Genomic DNA, 23,381 nt, shown 5'->3' with positions numbered 1-23,381 from the left:
AGGTGTAGTGGCATCACTACAATACAGACTGTTGGTTAAGTTCTATAGAATGAAGTGTAATGGTGTGGGCAAGAGTCATTTAGATGCTATCCACCTCTTGGGTTCCCTCCCACCCCCCCAGGATTCAGCACAGTGGTGCACTCTTTCTAGGAAGCAGTGGAGAATGGTGTGCTAGTAACCCTTGGATATATCTGGTGCCACCTAAATGACATTCTACTAAAAGACCTAGGGCCTCATTAATTTCTGTCGTAGGGCAGCGCCGCAAGCCTTCCTGCAGTGCTGCCCTACGTCAAAGGAAAAGGGTGGGAATGCACCATAAATATGAGATACAGCGCATTCCTGTCCTCTTTCACAGTGCTGGTGCACAAATGGCTGCCATGCGCAAATGCAGGCACCCTTGCACTATGGCGCAAGGGTGTCTGTGTTGAAATCAGGTTGTTGTTGTGTATGACGGGACACCTTCCTTCACAAAAAACACCCTTACGCCACCCCTGTGTAGGAATAGGCTTTAAACACATTCCTGGGTTTACAGCATGTTGTGAATCTGGGAATGTGTCAAATGTCATGAGTGTTACTTGGGAGCACCCACCATAACCCCCATGGCACGCCTCCCCATCGCAGTGTGAGGCAACGCAATGGCTTGCACTGCATTGCCTCATCCCAGTGCGCTGCCGCACCCTCGTAAAACGGGACGCTCGGGTGGCGTACTGGACTTGTAAATAAACCCCCCCCCCCTTCCCCAAGTTGTTATCTCCAATAGTAACAAAAGCCTTAAAACCAATGTTGCAGAGAATATTAACTTTGGCTGCTGTGCTCTGGAATGCTTTAAAAGCAGCGTCTATAGGATATTTTATCGCTAAAGAGACTCCGCTAAGTAAAGCTGCATGAAGCTTTGCTTCTTCGACTAAGAATAGAACTCAGAGGCGGAAGATATCGATAAATGTACACAACCTGAGAGAACCTGGAGGAAACTCACATCCATAAGAGTCTAGATTAGTGTCTGATGGAGTAAATTACCTCCTTCAGGCAATAATCTAGATAGATTGTTGGAATACCTTCTTAGAGTCAAACCAGCAAGAAATCATATTTGATTATAAAAACAAAATCAGGGTAATGTGCAGCAGCGAAGATGAGCAAGCTCACCGTTTTCTTGAATTCTATGGTGAGCTCTACAAGAGCGAGCCTATGGATCCCTGCTGTCGCATAACTTCTCACTGGCAGGGTCGTAGCTTCAGGGATGGTGTTTGAGGTGTGAAACTCCGAATAAATGCATTCTTGGCTTGGCCATTGGGTCTGGGGCCTCTGATTTGGATATGCTAGGTCTGTGTTGATTTTGTGCATTGTTCTAATTTCACTAAGTGGTTTTTACTGGTTCATTTTTGTATCAGGAACTTAAATTTATATGGTGATCAGTTTACCAAAAACTAGTAAATCTGCACTTGTGTGTATTCCCTGAATGGTTGCAAATGTACTACTTTTTGGAATTCACAAACATTGGCAGTAGTAGGCTTGGAAAGCTGTGCCAGTCTCAGGTTTCAGTCATACTACCGGCAAACACCCAAATGGTTATTGGACTAATGCATTTGTTATATCTCAGCCACAGTGTGAATTGGTTATGGAATATTGGTGTGACAGATGCGTGGAATGCCTGGGTTTCCGAGTGGATGAGTGGTGACAGTTGGAGAAGGGCTGTTGGGAAGGCTGCTCCTGGTGGAGCTGGTAGTTGACCAGAGCTGGCTGGAGTTAAGATTGTTGTTACTTGGACATGGAACTAATAAAGAAGACTTGGAAACTCAACATGGCTACCTGTGTCTACTGGTGTAAGGCACAACATTATTTTGGCAACGAGGATGGGATGGGGTTGGGTTTGAGTCCCAGTTAGTGACCTCTATTTGGAGGTAGACATATGGGTGTGTTCTATTACACCCAGTTTTTATTTTTAACCTTACACAAGGTTGGCTTATGGGAATTTTCCCATGTACAAAGGTACATGTTTTGGCGTAGACCCTTACGCAGGGTTGGGTTGTGGGTGTTAACCCCACTTGCATGTACAAAGGTACAACCCTGTTTAGGGTGTGTTTTAAGGGTGTTATCCCCATACACAGTTTCCATGGGTCTCTTTACCATAAATGTGTTTGTTCCCTTGCAGTTGGGATTGGTGTTGCAGGGTGGGTTGCACTTTGCTTCACTCTACATGATGTTACATTGTGTTTACGTTACTAAATGTTGGAATAATTGTTCATGGGGGAGGATGGGGGGGGATATTGATACTTATGTTGTATTTTATACATCCTTTGTTTTTTATTGTTCACACTCTTGTGATGTTTTGCTATACGATGCATCCCTCAGTTTGGAACATTTCTGCTTTATTGTGCATAGTTCTTCTCTTGAAGTTTTGTTTTTTATTTAAAGGAAATGGATAATGTTATATTCTGTATATTGTATTTACATGTTAAACAGCCTAGGTCCTCCTAGCTGCTCAGCCAGAGTGTGAACTGGTTATGGAATGTTGGTGTGACTGATGCGTGGAATGCCTGGGTGCCTGAGTGGATGAGTGGTGACAGTTGGAGATTGGCTGAGCAGCTGGGCAGGCTGCTCCTGGTGGAGCTGGTACTTGACCAGAGCTGGCTGGAGTTAAGATGGTTGTTACTTGGACATGAACCTAATAAAGAAGACTTCGAAACTCAAATGGTTACCTGTGTCTACTGGTGTAGGGCACAACAGCATATAAATAGTCTAATCACTGGCAATCACATGGGGTAGCATTCCAAATAATTTTTCGCCCACTGTGCTGATCTAAACAAAGAGCCTGATTTAGGGTTAGTTGGACAGAGTTATGGCAAACAGGGTGACAGAGAACTTTACATCAGCCACTCTGCCTTTACTCCCTGAACAATTTAGAGATACCCACTAGCCCCGCAGGTATTTCTATATATCGGTCGGAACAACCAACATGGTACTTTCTGTCGATGTATGAAAAGTTACTTGGATTACTTCGTCAAACTTTGAGACTGGACGTCAGATTTTTCCAAAGTTTCTCATTTTTGAACAACAAACTCTAAAACCTAAACTAGGAGTTTGTTTTGAAAAATAAAGAACTTATGACCCCCACACCATGGGAGTGAACTCCCATGGCCTAGTGGGGGGGCTGTTCTTTTTTTTCCCCCCCTTTCTTACAGTCTCATCGGGCGGATGGCTTAGCTCCAACGGCAAAGGGTGTTTTAAACACAGAGTAAAATTTTACTCTGATGTCGTAAAGCTTGCAGACTGCTCATCTCAAAATCAGGTGGGCAGAAATTAAGCTCGGTGGACAGGGGGAGTGCCCTATCCAGTAAACTCTAAATCAACCACACACTCCCACCTAATGCAAATCAGTAGTGACCCTGCTCCTCAAGGGAACAGTCCATCCAGAACCATGGCCAGTAACCCTGTGCTCCACTGCTTTTTTAGTTGGAGTATTTGAGGTTTACCCCCCCCCCCCGCCCTCCAAAAATCTCACAGACGAATGTACGCTCCTGCTGATTGATAATGCATGCCTCGAGGATCATTTAAAGGAAGCCTCTAGAGCAAACTATTATAATAGAGGAATTTCTCATGGCTATTGCAGGCCTCCATCCCTCAAAAGTTCCATGCTCCTGTGTGTTTATAAAACAGTTGGGGCCTGGTTGCTACACTAGCTCCTTCAGGTCTCCGCTAAAGTTGTGGATAACAGCTCTAAAAAGACCTCAATGGCTAAATCCACCCTTTCATGGATCCTACAGCTAGAGAATCTGCCATATTCTATGTCTTCTATAGGTGTTTCACTTTGCTGAATATTGATGCAAATGATATATATATATATATATATATATATATATATATATTGAATTTTCAAGCAAGTGAAATAAACAGTACACAATCTTGTGCAATACCAGCAGTTAAAATCAAGCAGTCACATTGTGGCACCAAACTTGGCGGTGTTAGTGCTATGGCACAAGAGCATAAAATCCATAAATGACAACAATTAAGGGGAGAGGAGTATTGGGACTAAGCTCTAAAAACAAACAAAAAAGGGGGGGGGGGAGGAGCCACTCAAAAGAGAAAAGTACGTATCAGGTCAGTTGATTTGCCAAATACTTGGACACCAGCCTGTTACACAACACTCAATGGTCAAACTGGCCACTCAGACAGCCCGAAGCGATTCTGCTTGTGGTCTTACAGACAAGCCTCACCAAGGAAAGCCGCAGTTTCCTCCACACCAGTTTGGGTGGCAAGTGAAAAAACTCCAGTGGTGTCCCTATATCCTTGGGGTGGGACTCATGGGCATTAACTCCCAATAGACGGTCAAGTGTTCCTGACAATAAGCTGTATCTCTGAGCCATCTGGCCCTTTGCAGTGCTGGGTGTCTGCCCCTATGAATCACCACGCAGCGCTTGGCCAAAAGGAGAAGAGCTGTTAACTTGCACATCCTTGGGGACATCCCTCACATCGAGCACTCCAAAGGGTGCCCAGTAATCTCCTCAAGTGCATTAAAAACTGTGCTCCAGAAGTTCCACACCCAAGGACAGTTCCAAGCAGATGAGAAAACTCAGCACAAGGCACAGCGTATGCAGAGCACATAATCAATTAATCCTATTTTATACATGCTTCTGGGGGTGTGTTAGAGCTTATGTAGGAATTTGAAGTGTATTAGGCACAGTCTATAGTTAGGGGAGTGTGTGCAAGAGTGGGTGAAGCAATACTTCCACTGCTAGTCAGTGAGGGGGGTGGTCTCCAGGTCAGTGTCGCATGCATGCCTATGACTGGAACACGTACCAGCATAGTTTTCTGTATACCTATAGCAAAGCCTCATGATCAATCTGACTGGAGAGGGATTTGTGAGAGTCTCCTCCAGTACCAGAAGCATAGGTGGGGCTTCTGGGAAGGAACCGTGTATCCTCCTGATATCTGCCAGAATTTGATAATATGTGAACTTGTCAAGGACACATCTCAGGAGGTTGCGGTTCAGTGAAAGTACCATCTGGATACAAAGCGCCCATGGAAGTCAGACGCAGGTGTCGCAGCCTATTACTGGTAATCAGGAGAGAGAGGTGCCCAATAATTGGCAACAAGGGAGTACACAGGCAATCCAATTAGGTCCGCCTACGGAGCTCATTCCATGCAGATGCAGTACACGCAAGTGTGTCCACCAAGGCCTGTGGATGCCTGGAGGCTAGATAAAGTGCCATCTGCAGGGGACAGTATGCCATGCTATCATGCTCAGGGGTGGTGGGGGCAAAGAACAGTGTGGGGTAAAGCCAGTAGAGCACAATCTGTGCCCGAGCACTATAGTGATACAGATCTAAGCCCTGCTCGTTCGACTGGAGCGTCATCAGTTCCCATGCAATTCTGGGTTGTCCCCCTGCTTGTGCCAGTGTGATCAGGCACTAGCGAAGCTGGTGTCGAAATGCACTATGAGGGGGAGAGGCAGGTTTATGAACAAATAGAGAAACTTCGGGAGATCACCATCCCCGCAATCGCTAACTTCCCAGTCAGGGATAGCGGAAGGTTGCTCCTGCTTTGCAACCGCTCATCAAGCCAGGTCATTAGACTACCGTAGTTGACCTTTCCTACCTCATAGAGGTCCCTGCTAAGCCAAACCCCAAGATACCTTACTGGCTCTCTTAACCACATTAGTGGGAACTCTGAGGTGACCTTCGTCAGAAGGAATAATACAGATTTTGGCCTAGTTTATCATGATCATGGAAATACATCTGAATCTGGTGATCTCCTAGATAAGAGAGTCCAAATTGACCTTTGGCTCGCTTACATACAGGCTGACGTCGTCTGCGTACATGGAGACAATAATTCTACAGGGCACAAACGCCAGGCCACAGTTCACGTGATGTTGCGGCACTCAGGCCACAAGTAGCTCCATGGCTTAGGTAAATAAAATAGGAGATGTGGCTGCCCGGTCAGGTACACTTTGACACTGGGGGGTGATTGTTCCATTAACTCTCAATCAGGCCCCTGGCTGGCCGTACAAGAGGCAGATTAATTTCAGAAACTTGGGACTCATTCAAATGTGTGATAGCAGGGCGAAGAGGTAGGGCCATTCGAGTGAATCCAATGCCTCAGTGGCATCTAAAAACACTGCCACAGCGATGACGCCATGGTCTAGAGTGAGGAGTAGAGAGAAGAAGAAACACAGATTGTGGGCTGTGGACCTGCTCAGAACAAACTCTACTTGGTCTGGTATAACAATGGATGGCAGTAGCGGAAGAAGTCACGAAGCAATTAATTTGGCAGGGACTTTGTGGTCAATATTATTCATCAATAAGGGTCAGTATGACTCACATCGCTGAGGTTCCTTATCTGGTTCAAGTATCATCACTATCAAACCTTCCCGTAGGGTAAGGGGAAGACCGCCAGCATTGAGAGACACATTTATATATAGCGAATAGGTGTGGAGCTAAGAAATGCACAGATTCTTTATAAAAGGCAGCAGTGAGCCCACCCAGGCCCGGTGCCTCATCCCCAGGCAGTGCAGAGAAAACTCGGATCATCTCCTCTGTTGAGAAAGGTTCATCTAAGAAATGCCTATGGCCCTCCTCGAGGCACAGCAGCGGTAGGGAGTCAAAGTACAAGTCAGGGTCCGGTGGTGGAGCTCCTTGTCACATACAGGGAAGAGAAGAAAGTGGAAATTTCTCTCTGAATTGTAGACAAATGTTCATTAGATTGCTTGTTCTGTATTGCAGCAAAGAAATCACTCACCCATGGTTTGTGCACCATATTGGCTGGAGTTTTGCCTACTCCATCAACCAAATCGCCTAGCTTGGGCCTCTTTCCCTAGATAGTGTCTCTCCCTATGTGCCGCTACCTCGAACTCAGTTTGCCGCAGATAAACACCAGTGTGGATGTGCTGCAGGTTTAAAAAACACTGGTGCTCTAATTCTTGTAACTCCTTCTCTAAAATGTAAATCCAGTACTTGTATAGTGCACGAATAACCCCCGAAGGGGTATCTCGGCAGGGGGCCGTTGGGAAGATTAAGCGAGTTATTGCCCAGAGTCGCATAGTGCTGGCCAGACCCCTGCCGCCAGAGCCGGGGATCGAACCGTGATCCCCCAGCGTCCAGCGTCAGTCGCCCTGGTCGCGGCGCCACACCTCTTCCCTGCTCCTTCTCGAATAGTGTCAGTTCTTCACACAAAACACTTAGCACCCCGCCTGTTTTGCTATGCATGTTCCCCTTATCACAACTTTAAAGGCCTTCCACAGGGGCCCACGCGATGTCACAGAGCGCTCATTAAATTAAAAATATTTCACAATAGCTGATCTAACCTCCTTCCTGAATACCTGATCGTGCAGAACTTGAGCCAGCAGCCGCCATGTACGAGTGTGTGCACCTCCACCAGTGAACACCATTTTGAGTAGCACAGGGGCACGATCCAAAAGACTCCTCAGCAGATGAGCAACATTTTTTGTCCAAATATCAATATCCTGTGTGGCCAGCCAGAAGTTGATGTGAGACCATGTGCAATATGGAGTTGCAATATGGGTACTCTCTGTGGTGCGCGTGTGTGCCTAGCGCGCCAGAGATCAATAAGAGCATTGTCCTTGATAAGTACCTGTAACTGCGCCGCTGCCTTCGGGTGTGGTCAGCTAGTATAGCTGAATCTATCTGACACCAGATTTAGAACTACACTGAAGTCCCCTCCCCATAGAAGCACCCCAAAGACCCCGAATAGCTGCCACACCTTGGCAAGGTAGCCAGGGTCGTTTACATTTGGACCGTATAGAGAAAGAAGTTTGATGAAGTGGTCCTGGAGCACACCGGAAAGCAGGATATACTGACCTAGTGGGTTGCACTGTACTCTGTGCGTGTGCCATGGTAGGCTTTTGCGTATTATTTGAGCAACCCCTCACACATTATAATAAAATGCAGCGGGTCTTTCGCCCAGCCATCATGCCTTTAGCCGTGCTTGCATCCAATCCCGGACATTCCAAGTTATACATTTGATAAACTGCAATTATGTCAGATGGCGTGTGGAGCTTTGTCGGAATGCCGCAGTTGCCAGTCATATAGGCATGCAAAAACACTCTAAGTGGCTATTAAGGGTGGAAACAGAAAAATATTTGGCAGCCAGAAAGCCATAAATATTTTGAAGCTCAGAACATACCACCCGCCTTACACTTTGGCCCACCAATCAGGCCGAATCTCTATAACGCTCCCATTGGAATACCCAAAACAAACAGTCAATGCAAGCATTTTGGGACTTATCGCAAGTAGGGCAACCTAGGAGCCCAGAACTCTCCCCAGTCAGTGCCCAGCTGGGTGGCCTGAGGGGTAAAGGGGTTCAAACAAGTAGAGCCTACACAGGGGGGCCATCAGATGCGCCTGTAGGATTATCTCTTTATCCAGGTCTGCTGCTTCCTCCACATGTCGGTGTCATGAAATTCACTCATACGTCCTGTCCCAGCATCACTGTCCGACATCCGTGATCTCTCATTGAGTGCAGGGATGGTCTTGGATAACTTAGTGTCCGCTTTCAGATATGTGAAATAATGAGTCTTGCTATTCATATCTTAGCTGGGTAAAGTAAGTAGTATTTAGCCTCTGCGTGTTGGAGCAAATGCTGAGCTGGTAAAACCTTTCGACTTGTACTGGGATGGGGAAATCAGGAAAAATTGAGATTGCCCTTTCTTTGTAGTGAAGTGGCTGCTTCTCAGGAGGAGGCTGCTGACCAAGTAACCGATTGGCTCATTCCACAATGGGCATGCTTTGAGTGTGTCACCAAATAGCTCATGGAGCATTGCCTCTGCATAATCCTCCATGCGACCCATCAGAGTCGATTCTGTCACTCCTAGGATGTGGATGTTCCTTCTTGATCGGACTTCAAGATGTTTATTTTTATTCATGATCACTTCTAGCCTTTTTCTATCTGGAGTAGCTTCTCACCCACTGCAGAGTGATCATCCTCCATCTCGGACTGGCGCAGCTCTAGCTGGTGTATGTGTTTGCTGTGCTTATGAACTTTTTCTTTGAGGCGGGCAAACCGGTTTGTTAGAAAAGCTATTTTGGTATCAATAGCAGTAAGGCTCTGCTTAAGGTCTAAGAACATGATTTTGATGTCTGCAGCCCACGCTGAACCCTCTCCGGCTACTTGACTCAGTTGGCAGTCATGAAGAGGAGTGTCCGTCGTTCGTGTCTGCCTGCGGTTTTCAAAGGAGAGCTTGGCTTGTCTCGCATCTGCTGGAACAAGCAGCAGTCCTGCTCAGCTTCATGCGTTGCAGACAGTAACTCTTGCAAGCAGGTCTCACCACTCCACCGGGGGGGAGGTAGGGGGGGGGCACAAGTAGAAGGCTGCATTCTCAGCAGGAACCTTTTTGGAGCAACCGCCATCCAAGCTATCAGCCCAACAGTCCCTGCAAGTAATTTCAGTGGGAGCACTTTGTCTATATGCAGGTATTTTCCTATAAACCTTACAGGCCTCACCTCACCCCAGTGCATCAAGCTCAGGGGCACGAACAGGCCAGAGCAAAGATGATTCGAACTATGAACTAATAAGAGAATGGTGTTTATGCCATATGGACGGCAATTATCTCTTTCCGAAGGAGACACAGGCTTAGTCACTTGTGTTCGTTTCAATCAGGTGTGCCTTCCAGCATGCATTCCGCAGCAGGGTGGTTAATCGATCCTCTCTCTCAAGCAGTGGTAAACACCCCTCAGGCAGTGCTACGGGCTGAATCAAGGAATTCCCAGATGCCCGTACACGGTCCATGTAGGCCCCTATGTCTGGATGGCAGAACAGGAGCACCGCACTCCATGTGGGCTGCCAACAGTCAGGTGGTCTGCCCTCTCTAGACCATGATTCCTGAAAGCGGATGATCCCATTCGCTCGCAGCCTTGCCCCTGTGTGGGGAGAAGGGTAGTCTCCTGCCTCGTGGAGCGGCCCAGCGCAGCTCCCCACCACCGTGATCCAGCCCAGCGGCCCTTTTAGACTTCCTCAGTGGATATCAGCATGCAACGTAGCCCACCAGTAGTCTGGTCCAACCCTGGCTCCCTTCACTCACCACGTCCAGCTCCCAACTTGTCCTCGCAACTGGCAGGCAGGAGTGCACCACAGCCATTCGCCTCACCTATAGACGCAATCTGGCCCAGCTGTGATTGCAGGACACAGAGAGGTCATGGTAGGGAGCTCAGGCCGAGACCAGCCCGCAGGCAGCAGACTGAGCAATCTATCCTTCCAAAGGTCCTCGGCTGCTCTTTTGGGGCTTACTCAAGCAGCAGGAAGCCAGCAACATAGGCATCGCCTCGGCACACTCCGATGCCTGTTAAATCTTAGGATAAATGCTTGATATTCCACTCTGGCTTTCAGAGCCTCACAGGGCGGCAGCCATCTTGCGGCTAGTCTTTCTAGCACCCCCCCCATTAATGCAAATATATTAACAATCGCCTCTCATAGGCTACAGGGGATAAGTATCCACCCAGTTCAAACAGGATATATTATGGGAAGAAGGTTAATAGGAAGGCTTTCATAGTCTCCCTGGATGCTGAAAACCTTTTGACAGGGTAAATTGGCCTATATGGGCGAAACTTAGCTTGGGGGACAGATTCAGGTAATGGCAGGCTATGGGTTCCCATGGCCCAGGTGCAGCTAAATGAACACCTCACAGTTGATACATATCAATAGGGGAAACAGGCAAGGCTTTCCACTTTGCCTCCTACTGTTCACCCTCATGCTGGAGCTTTTGGCTTGCCGTGTTTGAGCTAGTGAGTAGAGAAAGATTCCTCAAAAGTTTGTTCATGGTTATACATATAACTATGTTGAGCTAGTAGTTTTTGCTATTCAAAAATCAGTCTACCAAAAGGTTTTTAAATAGTGAACAATGGAACACGTTCTAAAACCAACTATATTTTTACAGAATCTTAGGAAACATGCTCTTGAATGGTAAAAGAAAAAAGACAGATAAATATTGAGGCTATTAATGGAGACATTTAAACAGACAAACACAAGCTTTCCAAACTGAAATGACTGTTAGTAGATAAAGTGTATCTTGATAAGAAATTAGCCATAGCACACTAACTTAAGGAGATTACTTTAGGTGTGAAAGTTATCAATGAGGAGCAGAGAAGAAATTAATATACAGACTTTCCAACAGTCCGATAACACACAAGAAGGCAACTGCCAACTCAGAATTGGAATTCCTTGGCATTTTTTTTTAATGAAAAATGCTAAGGCTTGTATGTAGCAAAACACACAAGCTGATGGACGGAATGATGCACATTGGCAAAACATTCACCCCCAGTCACAGATCTGGGTTTAATCCATCGTTCTTTTGCTCACCACACCGCCCCAGTTCAGACATGGCCATATGCAAATCAGTCTTGACCCTGTGCCTCATGGGAACAGTCCAGCCCCAACTGCCAAGCCATGTCTTCCCTGGACCGGAATCAAGCATCCTAGGACCGGTTTCGGGGTGTCACCCCTCTTCAGCCAGGATAGCTCGACTCCAGTGGCGTAGTGAGCACGGGACTCACGTCTGGGCATACCCTTCTCACATACGGCGAACAGCAAAACACACATGATAATGGACGGAAAGACGCACATTGGCAAAACATTCACCGCCAGTCACAGATCTGGGTTTAATCCATCGTTATTGGCTTGTTTGTAGGCACATTGAGGCTGGGGTCGCTATGCGAGTGTGTGTTAAAATAATAACAGATGGTACAAAGGTGAGCAAAGTGGAAGAATCTAAGAAGAGTCGATGCCGGCAAATAGTGCAATTCCTAAAGAATTTGGCTTTGAGATATGTGAAATTGATTAAACTAATAAGGACACACAGTTTTGTATGATAAAAATAGGTGGACAGGAAATTTGCATAATTGCACATCAAGATCTAAATATACTGTAATCAGTGATAACTTTTGATCAAAGTTTCCAGATGTAAGGTTGCTGCCACCGGACTATAAACTTGCTGGTTACAGCAACAAACCTATCAATGTTTTAGGATATTTTCCATCTACACCAGAATTTTAAATGAGGAGGTACTGAAGAAAAGGTTTAAATAGCTTAAGACGCGCCATGCTTATTGGGTTGGCCATCTGATGAGATTATGATAATTATCATGACCATCAGGTCCCCTTCATCCGGACCAGGTGTTGTGGTATAGTGATTTAGTATTAGAAGTTCATAGTTATGGTGCTGTAGAATGGAGAAAAAACCTCTAAGATATTCTCATCTGACCAAAGTTTGTTAAAAAGGTTGGTCCACAACATAATACTAAAGAAAGGGGCTACTGCAAAAGTACATAAGATGCAAATGATCTGGTGTTGGTAAAAAAAGGCACTGAAGAAATGATGTAAACAGGGTAGGTTAAAAAATGAAGTGGCTATTACCAGTAATGGTAGTGCATAAGCCTAATGAGAAGATACGATCATGTGTAGATTTAAGGGACTTGAAGGAATTTCAAAGGGTGGATCGTCACCCTTTACCAAACAGTGGCAAACTGTAGGACATGGTAGGTAGAGCGAACATCTTTTCCACACTAGATCTTACTAGTGCCTTTCATCAGTTGGTACTTAAGTCTAAACTGCTTACATCATTCATAACACTAGAAGGAGCATGTCAGTATAAATGTATTCCGTACCCGCCTCTACCAAATTCAAAATAACTATTCATAAACTATTTGAAGATGCAAGCAATGTAATATACTGATTATATTCTTGCATTTAGTTACAAGAAGACATTGTTAAAGGGTCGTCGAGCAAAGAGAAATACAATTGGAGATGAGTTGATTAGACTATTTGGGTCATAGTATCACCAAAGATGGCATAGCTCCTACAAACCACAGCACAGATTGTGCACAAAACGGGATGGTGAAAAGTGATGAACATGAATTTCTGTCCAGTGTCTGACTGCACCCGCCCCCCTGTGTGTAATTGGTTAAATTGCTAGCAGGCTTTACATCAGGTAGCCACCGTTCTCCTGTTAGACAGCATGGCATCTGGACATCTGTACAAAATTTGCCCCATCTGCAAGGTCACCCAAATTGTTTGCCTTTTTGCTGAACCCTATTGTTGCTGGTTATAAAATTCTGTGTACCAAACTCCTGCTAACAAGTAGTAAAAGACATGTGCCTCTCCTTACAACATGGTAACATTGATATACTTCTTACTGGCAAATCAAAATAACCTGTAAGTCCCTAGTATATTGTTCCAAGGGGCACCTAGGACCTGTAAATTAAATGTCACAAGTGGACTGCAGCACCCATTGTGCCATTCAATACTGTGACAATGTATGCATGACTGCTGAACTACCACCAGTAGCCTGGCTATGCATGTTTTAACTGCAAATTTTTCCCCGTCAAAGTAACCCAATTTGAAAGGCCTAAACCTTCCTTTTAAATATTTACACCTCACCCCTTATGTAGACCTTATTGTCCATAAGGCAAGGGCAGCACATTTAAAAGTAGGACATGTAAAAGTGTAATGTTAAGCACGTCTTTACAGTGACTAGCACTAAAAAGCTATTTAATTGTATAAGGCTGGCTGTTCCATAGGAAAAACACTGGAATGCAATTTAAAACAACAACCCTATCTCAAGAATAGTATGAGCTAGAAAATAATTAAGCAACTATTTTTAATAGTTATTAAAAATGTATTCACTTGTGAAATTAGAGTTTTTTTCTAGATATTAGGGTAACTTAATAGTTAAAAAGTTACCAGTGCCTGGAAGCTAAACGTTTATTTTGTCCTCCCATTTCTGCCAGCCAGTAATTAGCATATCAATAGGCGTGAACAAGGTGTGAACCTGCTCCCAAGACAGGGACAAAAGACCTTGTGTAGGGAGGTGGTGTGCTCTTGACAAGATGGCCTGTGGGCTGGAACCAAGAACTTGATTAACTACAAAGAGGCCAACCCTGCCACAAGCAGATGCAGCTACCACCCAGGCCTGTATCTTTCTTTCGTCCCCCAAGGCAGACCGGCTTCCATCACAGTGAGCCTCTTGTTGATATCACAGTGTCTGATCCTGCAGCAGTGTCAAGACTTTCTTGACATGTCTGCTGGGATTTATTAAAGGACATTTAGGGGTGCATTTCAAAATAAGAAACCAGAACGCCAAAGCAATGTGTGTGTATCTACTGGCTGGTTGCATAAAGCTTAGCATTATTTTTACCATGCTTCTGTCTCAGAGTTTGTTGGGGGTACATGGATTTCCTAAACCTGGACTTTAGTGTAAGATCTAGGAGGACACCAGGCTTACCATATTACACTGCCTCCATACACACCCAGCCCTCAGAGCCCAAACTTGGTGTGGCTGAAGACAATATGGATAGGGTTCGCCCTGGGAACCTTTAACCTACTGGTTAGGGCATTCCAAGAGGTAAAAAGGAAACGTGGACTCTAAGGGTAATAAGTATGAACACTTGTGATACAGGGATACCACAAGCTACAAGGGGGCCTTTCCTGCAACTGCCCAGCTTACCAGTGACAACTGGCACTTGACTGAACCTACATGCTAACCTCTGTCTACCACCCTGTGAGTCTCTAAGTGCCACCGCTAAGTTCCTGGGGGGGTTTCAGACGTCATGACAACATTTTAACACTCCGGATTAAAAGACACTGAAACTAATCCAGGAAAGGATTGGCAGAATGGGTGTTATTGCTTACTGCTGCTGGTGTGCTCTTTCCATACCTTTCCATACTAATTTACCCACAGGGTGGCAACATCGCTCCAAGTCATTGCATTCACTGTCTCCCGTCCTGAACTTTTCACCAACACATCAGTGGGTTCAAGCGTCTTAGTCGGATTAGTTCAATGGAAGCAAAACACGCCAAACACTCAGAAGGCATTAGGCTATCACACACAAGTCCAGGACTGGAAACTGCAGCCGTAATGACCTAGAGGGAGGTGGTCACCCCAGATAGACATCTATAGGCCATTGTTCGGAGGGTAAATATGTTGGATTTATATCGAAAAAAAGACACTGTCAATATTTTAAAAACCAAAAAATGGAAAGTTGAACCATTTGGATTTATTACTGTTAGCATTTGACTGCCTTCTAACCGAAGTCAGTGTAACATGAGTACTTACTCAGCCGTGGAGAAGGCAAGTTCAAAGTTCTGCTTATGGTTGGTTGGAACAAGGGCGTCATAGTCGAACGCTTCCGGGAAGAAGGAATGAACCAAGGCACAGAATGCCATCCCATCATTCCAACTGGAGGAGAAATTCTGGAGATCAATCTTCTGTAAATAAAAAAATAAAGGATTGGTTATATAGAGAGGCCACTCAGGGGTCCACTCAGTAAAAGGTTATTGAATGAACAGGTCCAAGTTCACAGTGACATCGGTTCTGTGTGTGAATGGATGACTTCCGGCATGAGAGGGCAGGAAACTTCATGTTTCCTCTTTTAAATCCATGAGGGAAAATCAAGATGAGTTTGCAGTCACACATTTTCGAGCTTTTTATTATACAACCTCTACATGTATAACAAAAGTAGGCCAGAACAATTTGACCTGCTTTTCCAATACATGTAATTAGCGGTGTCAAACAAGCTTTGGTCAGATCTGAGAGAGGTTCTTCAGTGAATGTTTAGTTTCTCTGTGTGGATAGGTGAGTGGATGAATGTGATAATCAGCTAATGGGTGGATGAAAAAAATGCACAGCTTGATGCAAGGATGAACATGTGAGTAAGTGCCTAGATGCGTTCGTGAGCTGAAGTGGCGGGAAGGGAGGGCGGACTCCTGCTACGAATGGGGCCGTGGCCAACATCAGCACCCGTCCCTCGAGCGTCCATGCGTTCTATGAGCATCTTATCAATTCATTCGTCCACACACACACTCCCCATTCATCCATCTCCCCATTCATCCATCTCTCCATTCACCCATCCATCCTCTCGTCCAAGCATTGAGTTAATCTTCATGCGCCCACATATTCATCCATTCATACAACCAGTCACGGTTCATCCATCCCGAATTTTACTTGTTCTCCCATTGACCCACTCACCGAATCGCCAATCAATGAAGATGCACTTTCATTTAAAAAAAAAAAAACACTGAAGTAAAGACAAAGCCCACAGTGCAGGCACACCGACGTCACAGCACGACTGGGGGTGACATTTTGAATAGTGAGTACATCGCATCATGATCTGCCCTTACTATAGTGGCCGCTCACTGTAGCTAGCAGGAAGTGATGTCACAGTGGTAACTGCGCTTACTATTATGACATTAACACCCGGTACGATAACAGTGCAAACATGGTTTCTGCAAGAGAATATATAAACACCACACAACCAACACTGCCCAAATGTGCTGAAACCAACTTGCAGGGCATCCAGGGCACATGCCCCCACCAGCTGCCTACCTACCATATAGGTTCGAACAGAGTATGGCATCGATGGATCAATCATTGCTGTTAATATGTTCAGGCATGCCAACAAAGTCATAATTCTCAAAGAATTGATCAAACTGTAACTAGCACAGTGGATTGTGGCTGCAAGGGGCATATCCCCTTGCCCCATTTACCATACAGTAAATGTCCTTACTTTAAAAGGTCACTTCCTGTGGCAAGGATTGGTCCATGGATGCCCTGCAATATCTTGGCAGGATCCATACATGCATCTGGAGTGATAAGGTCTCGATTTCTCTAGGTAATCCCACCTCAGCGGATCACTTGGTTTAATATATTAACCAATCCATCCAAATAATAAAGCTGCAAGGCCATCTTATCAAGGTTATTCCAAATGTGGCGCGGCCTTAAGCATTCATTTCATTGCCAGTAGAGCTATCGAGGCCTTTTGAACGTAGGTTACTAAAGTGCCAACTTGATATGCAGAAGGACAGCACTGCGCTCTCACGGACGTCAATTCACCTAAATGACAAATGGCTGCGGATGTGACATCATGAAGCACCCTTGGACCACTGATGACATCACCCAGTTGCCTCCTAGTTCTACTCCTTGTTCCTCAACAGCTTCATTTGTTTGCTGTAGATAAGTGAAGGAAGGGGAAAGGAGTGGAAACCACACCAAGCAAATCGGGCTTTTAGAGTTCTGTTCACTTCCTGTCGCTGCTTTCTTGAGCTCTGGAACCACGGGCAACAAGGGCAAAAACCATGGGCAACCAGAGTAGTGGTCAAATGAATGGCACAGGAACCAACAATGACTGGCATCCATGCTGCTCTGCAGACAAGCATCTACACAGTTAAGGCATTTTATCTGTGCGCCTCAGTGGGTGTCAAATGCGTTTTCATTCTCATAGTTTCTAGGCCAATTTTTTTAGTTTTTTTGGTTAAAGGGGCGATCCAGAGAATGGATTCATAATACAGCTCAGATTATCATGTGATAATTTTGAAGTGCATATTGGTAATGATAGTTAGTGATGCACGACTAGACAAAGAACCGCTTTCTAGGTCTGGCCTAACAGCACGGCTGGCATTGACCTATTGTTGTCAATAACCTATAGCTAGAGTGGGGGCTTTGGCTAAGTACAGAGAAGCGTTTCCCTCACACCCCGCGCTTCTGCTGTTCCGTGTGTATTATTCTGCCGGCTGTGGGGTGCTGGCTTTACAATGCATGATGAAATGTTTTTCATCTCAGTATAAACAAACATTGCATAATACATCATTTGTCAGCGTATTACGCTATCTCAATGTTTTAATCAGGACTCAATGCAAGCCATACCTATTGGCTTTGCCAGTGCTGGTTTTCTCTGCCGTAGACGGTTCCTTCAAATCTATTTTACGTTTAGGTGTGCCTCGTGGTTCCTGCCGTTGCCCAGTCATCGTCCATGCACTTCTAAGGAGCCAGGTCCTGTTATTTCAATTTGCCAATAAATTGAGTGAATGTATCCGGCTCCTCTCAGAACAAAGAGCTATTTATATTGTCACACAGCACATCGACTAGAAGGGTGCAGCAGTGGTGGATTTTATAGGAAACAAAGCCAGGCTGAGCATGGTAGGCACATAGATTTAATGAGGATGGAAAACCTCCTGTCGCGTAAAAGCATTAAATCTGCGTGCACATCTTAGCATCCATTGCAGGGGACCAGCCTGCGGCCTGGAGTCTTTCTTCTATATTTATCCTGTGAATTCTCTATGCTGGTAACTGATGCATTGTCCCAACCCTCCTTAAACTCACAGAAGACAGACCTACAGTCAATGACCCTACAGGACTCTGAAGGGCGATCTCCACAAGGGAGGTAACTGCACCACCCTGCTGAGGCCTGAACTGAGGACCATCCGCCTAAGAGCAGTAAACACGCTGGCCAGGTGATAACACCGGGCAGCATCACTTTTACAACTTTCACCCACAGTTCACCAGTTGGTAGCACATAAAATCAAAATGCAAAAACCGATCAAAATCACAAGCATCTCATTACAAAACTTTCCTGCTGCTGCTTAACCCACTTCCCTCAAATATACTAGGCTGGGAGTTAGGATTGTATATTAACACAGTGCCAGCATGTGTGGGGATCGAGTCTGGTGGATTTAGGCGTGCAGTGTGGGGAGATTCCTACGCAAGATCGAGGATTTATCTTTCTATATGTTGGAGTCCCAGATTTTGCTTTGCAAAATATGCTTTTGCAGATTTCGTTTTTTCACAGACCAGCTTCAGTTTTGCAGCTAGGTTTGCATTAAACATTGACTGCTTCTAATCTTATTGACTGGTTCTCCTGAGCCAGACAAGTCACATGTTAACTCCTAAAACCCAATTAAGTTCATCTAAAAGTAATCCACTGACCTGTCACTAGTTGGTTCACAGAAACTGTGAGAAACTGGCCTGGTAGAGGATGTCCACTAATGGAAGTGGGCACCCTGCACCAGTCCAGACCACTCTTATGGTGATTTAAGAGGTCTCAGACAACCTTAGAAAGCTCTCTAAGTGGTAGCTGAAGGAGTATAAAGCAGCTTGTTTCACCAGAATGCAACCTTATAGTATAGATTAAATGAAAAAGAACCACACAAGGTATTTATAAAAATATGTATTTATTATAGAACACTCTCTAGTAAGCTCCAGTATCTTCCACATGGAGATATACATAAAGCACACAATACTATAGCAAAGATATCACAGTAAATAGCACTAATACACAGTAGGCCTGGGAGGGGAAGGGTGGGGGGGACCAAACCATGTACTAAAAGTGGTATAAGAACTACAACTCTGGTCAAGACAAAGTTGAGAAGTTGTAGAATCGCTGGGGACCCAAGGAACCACCCAAGGTAAGTAGCCAAGGACCCCAAAGAGGGCGCATGCAGTGTGAGAACATAACCGCAGGCCTACGTACAACTCCACGTGTAAGTCACAGTTGGATTTTTAAAGATTCAAGACCCTTCCTAGTGAACCCTGAAGAAACCCTGTGGAAGACAGGAGGTTGAAGAGTCACCCCACACATGGATGCCATGGTACCCAAGTTACCTATCCCAGGAAAGCCGGGTACATAGGTGTGAAGTGGCTTCGGAAACAGCCGTCGAACCCAATGGGGGTCTTCTGGAAAGTGCTGCTGCTGGAAGAGAAGAAAGTGTCCATGGCAATCCAAATGTGGATTCTTGATGAAGAGCACATGAAAGCAAAGGGCACAGAGTCTGGGTCACTTGAGAGTGACCAGGGCCTCAGTAGACGAATGCCCACCGATGTTGTGTGTTTCAGGACAGATGTCGATGACCTTAACTCTGCAGCTATGGGAACCAGGTGATGCAGAGGATGACCAGGAGCCAGATACGAGCTGTCCCGCGAAGGATGTCGAGTGCTGAGGGGCCGGTGTCTGGCAGGAGCACCAACAAGCCTTGGCAAAAGCAACCCACGCAGGAGGTCAAGAAGTTGCAGGAAGAGGACCAGCATGGCCCAGGAGACTCACCACATGTTGGGGTGTCAGGGCAAGCCTAGAGCAATCAGGGGAGCCCAAAGAAGTCGTAGTTGACCCTCCACAGGACCCACAGGTCGAAGACACGAGTCGTAGGAGGACCTCGGCCAGCTTCACAAAACAGGCCACAGAGCACACAGTGCGATGTGGTTGAAGATCTTTGCAGGATAAGTAACCAGAGGTTGGGGCTATTCGGAGCCCAATGCACTTGCTACAGAATTGCCAACAAGCATTTGCACTTTCAAAAGTACGCAGTGCGCAGGGGTTCAGGTATTGCAGCCCCCACAAGGTATTATGGCCTCAAACTGGGTGAGGACAGCTCGGGCATCGAAGGACGTAGAAACCCACCTCCTGTGTTGTTGAAGCCTTCGGATTCCGTAGGAGCTTGGGATCAGCAAACCGGTCAGCAGTGTTGCGGTGACTGACTGCAGGGGAGTGACTCCTTCACGTCACGGGAAATTATCTTCAGGTGTATTGAATGCTCCACAGGCCCTACATGGATCCTTTATGGTGCACAGGCACAGACAATGCAGCAGACTGAAAGGGAGATTAAATCAGGCCCAAATGAAGTCCAGCAAAGTCCAAAGTGCCCAGATGGTAGAAGTGCAGTGGTTTCAGTTCTGAATCTTGTCTACAATGAATCTAGGGACCTACACCCAGGTAAGCCCTTAAGTGCTTTAAGGAAAGGGTTAGGAAGATTCCGGGGACCCTCCCAGGGGAGGGTCTGGAAAGGGGGAGGTTACTCCCATGTCCTTTGTCCAGTTTCAAACCAGAGCAGAAGCCAACAGCTCCCAGGACTGGTTTGAACTGGACTATGCACAGGGACACCAAATGTGCCCCTCATGCAGACTTTCAGATGCTGGCAAGCGCACCCACTCAGCCCTAATACACAAAATCCTGTCTGGGAGGTGGTCACACCTCCCTTTGGCAGAATGCTTATTGTTCCGCCTTCCCCTGCTCAAGCTTGGCTCAGCAGCAGGAGGAGTGCAGAAATGTGTCTCTGGTTAGCAGCAACCATTTTGTGCTGTCCGGCACTAGAAGGCTGGTACCAGTAACAAGGAGAGCCCAACGGGGGGCTTTCACGCTGGGTGTAATCATACCTCCCACAGCGGTAACGGTGTGGGGGTATGATTCCAACATGTTTGATACCAAACGCAATAAGGTTTGTTGCAGCCGCTTTCAAGGTGGTCATCGCGCGGTCACATAATGCCCCTCTATATTAGTATAGGGCTGCTTCACTCACAACCCGGGAGAATGGACTTCGTGGGCTGCAGGGGTGTCTTGCTCATGCAGGAGCACCCTCTCACTTAGTACCAAGCACCCTGCCTTCAGGATTGTACAGGCCAGCTATAGGGGTGGCTTATAGGTTTTAAGTGCAGTGACCCTTCGATATAGTAAACCTATATCTTCCGTAAGCGGTGCATGCACCAACTTACACAGGCTGCAATGGCAGGCCTGTAGTTCCATTTTGAATGGTCTCATGGGTGGCATAATATATGCTGCAGCCCATGGGAGACCTCTGGGGTACCTATGCCCTTGGTACATGTGTACCATATACTAGGGACTGATAAGGGTACCCCAGTATCCAATCTGGAGGGTACTTATGTACATAGCATAACAGTTTAAGGAGAAAGCAGATACTGTGGCCCCGATTAGCAGGATCCCAGTCAGACTAGTCAACAACAGTATTACATCAGCAAAAAGTGGGGGTAACCATAAGAAGCAAATCCTACACAAACCAATAAAGACGATGGATCGTCCTTACCTTGTACCCAATGGTCTTCGACTTGCACCAGTCAAGAAGCACTTGCTTGATGCTGCTGGCACTGGCCACACCGAAGCTCTGGGATCTCTTCAGCGTCACTTTAGTCTGTCCTTTTGCCCTAGAAGTGTGAAGCAAAGACAATATGAGGGCGGAATATTCAAAGTGAAGCACTGCTAAAAATGAAGGGTGGGAGTAAAGGTGGGGAGCCAACAAATAAAGAGGCAGAGCCGAGCTAGAGCTGAGATGAGGGTCTGGCTGGGCTCTAAGAGCCCAACCAGGAGCTGAGCCCTGACAATGTTCAGCACTGTGCAACAATCTCAAAAATATGAGACACCAAGATTTTTAAAAAGTGCATTTCTTTAACATGCAGAAGTATTTCAACTTAGTATATCAGATTAGATCACTGCATTGAGAGGCATTTTTAAAAGTGACAGTTTTTCAAAGTGGGCTTAAAAATATTTATTTGTCATGTGCAGTCTGTATGTGACCCAGATTCTTACATGGAGTCAGCGGCGGTTTCCTTCAATGGGTGAGGGGGCTATGCCCACCCTATTTCCACGCCGTCTGGCATCTACATACCGCATTCGTTTTAAGATGCTAAGTAACACCAGTAGCAATATTACTTATTTATTTAAATATTTCTAAAGCGCATGGTAACGCCCACCGGCGTTTCCCCGCGCTGAAGCAGACTCGCCAATTAGAGACGACTCTAGACACCTCACAACAAATTTACCAACTAACACATTCCTGTGGCTCTCCTTCACTTTAGTACGCAGAGGAAAATAGCCATGTTTTTAGCTTCTTCCTAAATTTACCTTCGCATGATTCCATTCTTGTAGTTTCCGGGAGCCTGTTCCAATATTTTGCCGCAAGATAACTGAAGGACCTTGCCCCCATTTTTGCACTCCGAGCTCTAGGAACCTTCACTAGCGACCTTTCTTTTGATCGTAGATTGCAGCCTGGGATATATTGAGAGATTAGAGGATGCAGGTAGCGTGGTCCTTTTTTTGCAAGTTTATGGCAGTAGCACATTGACTTAAAAAGGACCCTTTCCTCCACCGGCAACCAATGCAAATCTTTCAGGGCTTTCCTTCTGGAAGCTCTTCTAGGGAGACCCAAAATAAGACGTGCAGCCACATTTTGCACCACCTGTAATTTGGATAGCCCCCTTTTAGATGCTCCCAAATACAGTACATTTCCATAGTCCAGTTGTGCTGTCACCAGGGCATGCACTATGGTTTTCTTTGCGTTAGGTGGTAGAAGGTCCAAAATTTGTCAGGATTTTTAGGATTCCAAAACATTTACCCACTACTTTCCGTATTGGGGCCCCGAAAGAATTTAGAATCGAACCAAACTCCCAAATTTGTAACTTCCATTTTGGGAGTAAGAACTTGTCCCAATGTTTCCGGCCACCATGCAGAGGACCATATGTTCGGTGCATTGCCCACTATCATTACCTCTGTTTTACTGCTGTTCAATTTCATTGTAAAACCAATGAGGAAGCCTGCCCCAGTCCTGCTGCCTGCCTTCCTGCTTGTGACACTTCGAGTCAGACACGGGCATCAGGCAGGACAGACTGGCAGGCTCTTGTGAAGTTGTGATACATGCGCTTTGAGCTTGTGTCACATTTAAGTTCGGTAAACCGGGCTGCCTGGTTCCAGTCCGGGAGCCACTGTTTTGGTCCTGAGGGAACCGCCCATAAATGACACCAGGCAGCGTCATATTTCCAGGCAGCCTCGGGCACGTAAAGTATAAGCCCTGTACCTCCTGTGGGAGCATTGTTTAAAGCTGGCAGTG

At 46.0% G+C, this 23,381-nt stretch overlaps 1 protein-coding gene across 2 annotated transcripts in view; it reads right to left on the bottom strand.

The window, feature by feature from the left end:
- SMTNL2 (smoothelin like 2) overlaps positions 1 to 23,381 on the bottom strand; it is a 330,693-nt gene that overhangs the window by 42,479 nt on the left and 264,833 nt on the right. For both annotated transcript variants that reach the window (XM_085649882.1, XM_085649883.1), the window contains exons 7-8: positions 21,585 to 21,702; positions 15,055 to 15,206 (exon numbers count right to left, since the gene is read on the bottom strand). In XM_085649882.1, the coding sequence (XP_085506008.1) occupies positions 15,055 to 15,206; positions 21,585 to 21,702 (270 nt within the window). The remainder of the gene's footprint in view (positions 1 to 15,054; positions 15,207 to 21,584; positions 21,703 to 23,381) is intronic.

This window comes from Triturus cristatus, chromosome 3_2 (assembly GCF_964204655.1).
Source record: "Triturus cristatus chromosome 3_2, aTriCri1.1, whole genome shotgun sequence".
Lineage (NCBI taxonomy): Eukaryota > Metazoa > Chordata > Amphibia > Caudata > Salamandridae > Triturus > Triturus cristatus.
This window is presented reverse-complemented; position numbering and strand designations above follow the sequence as displayed.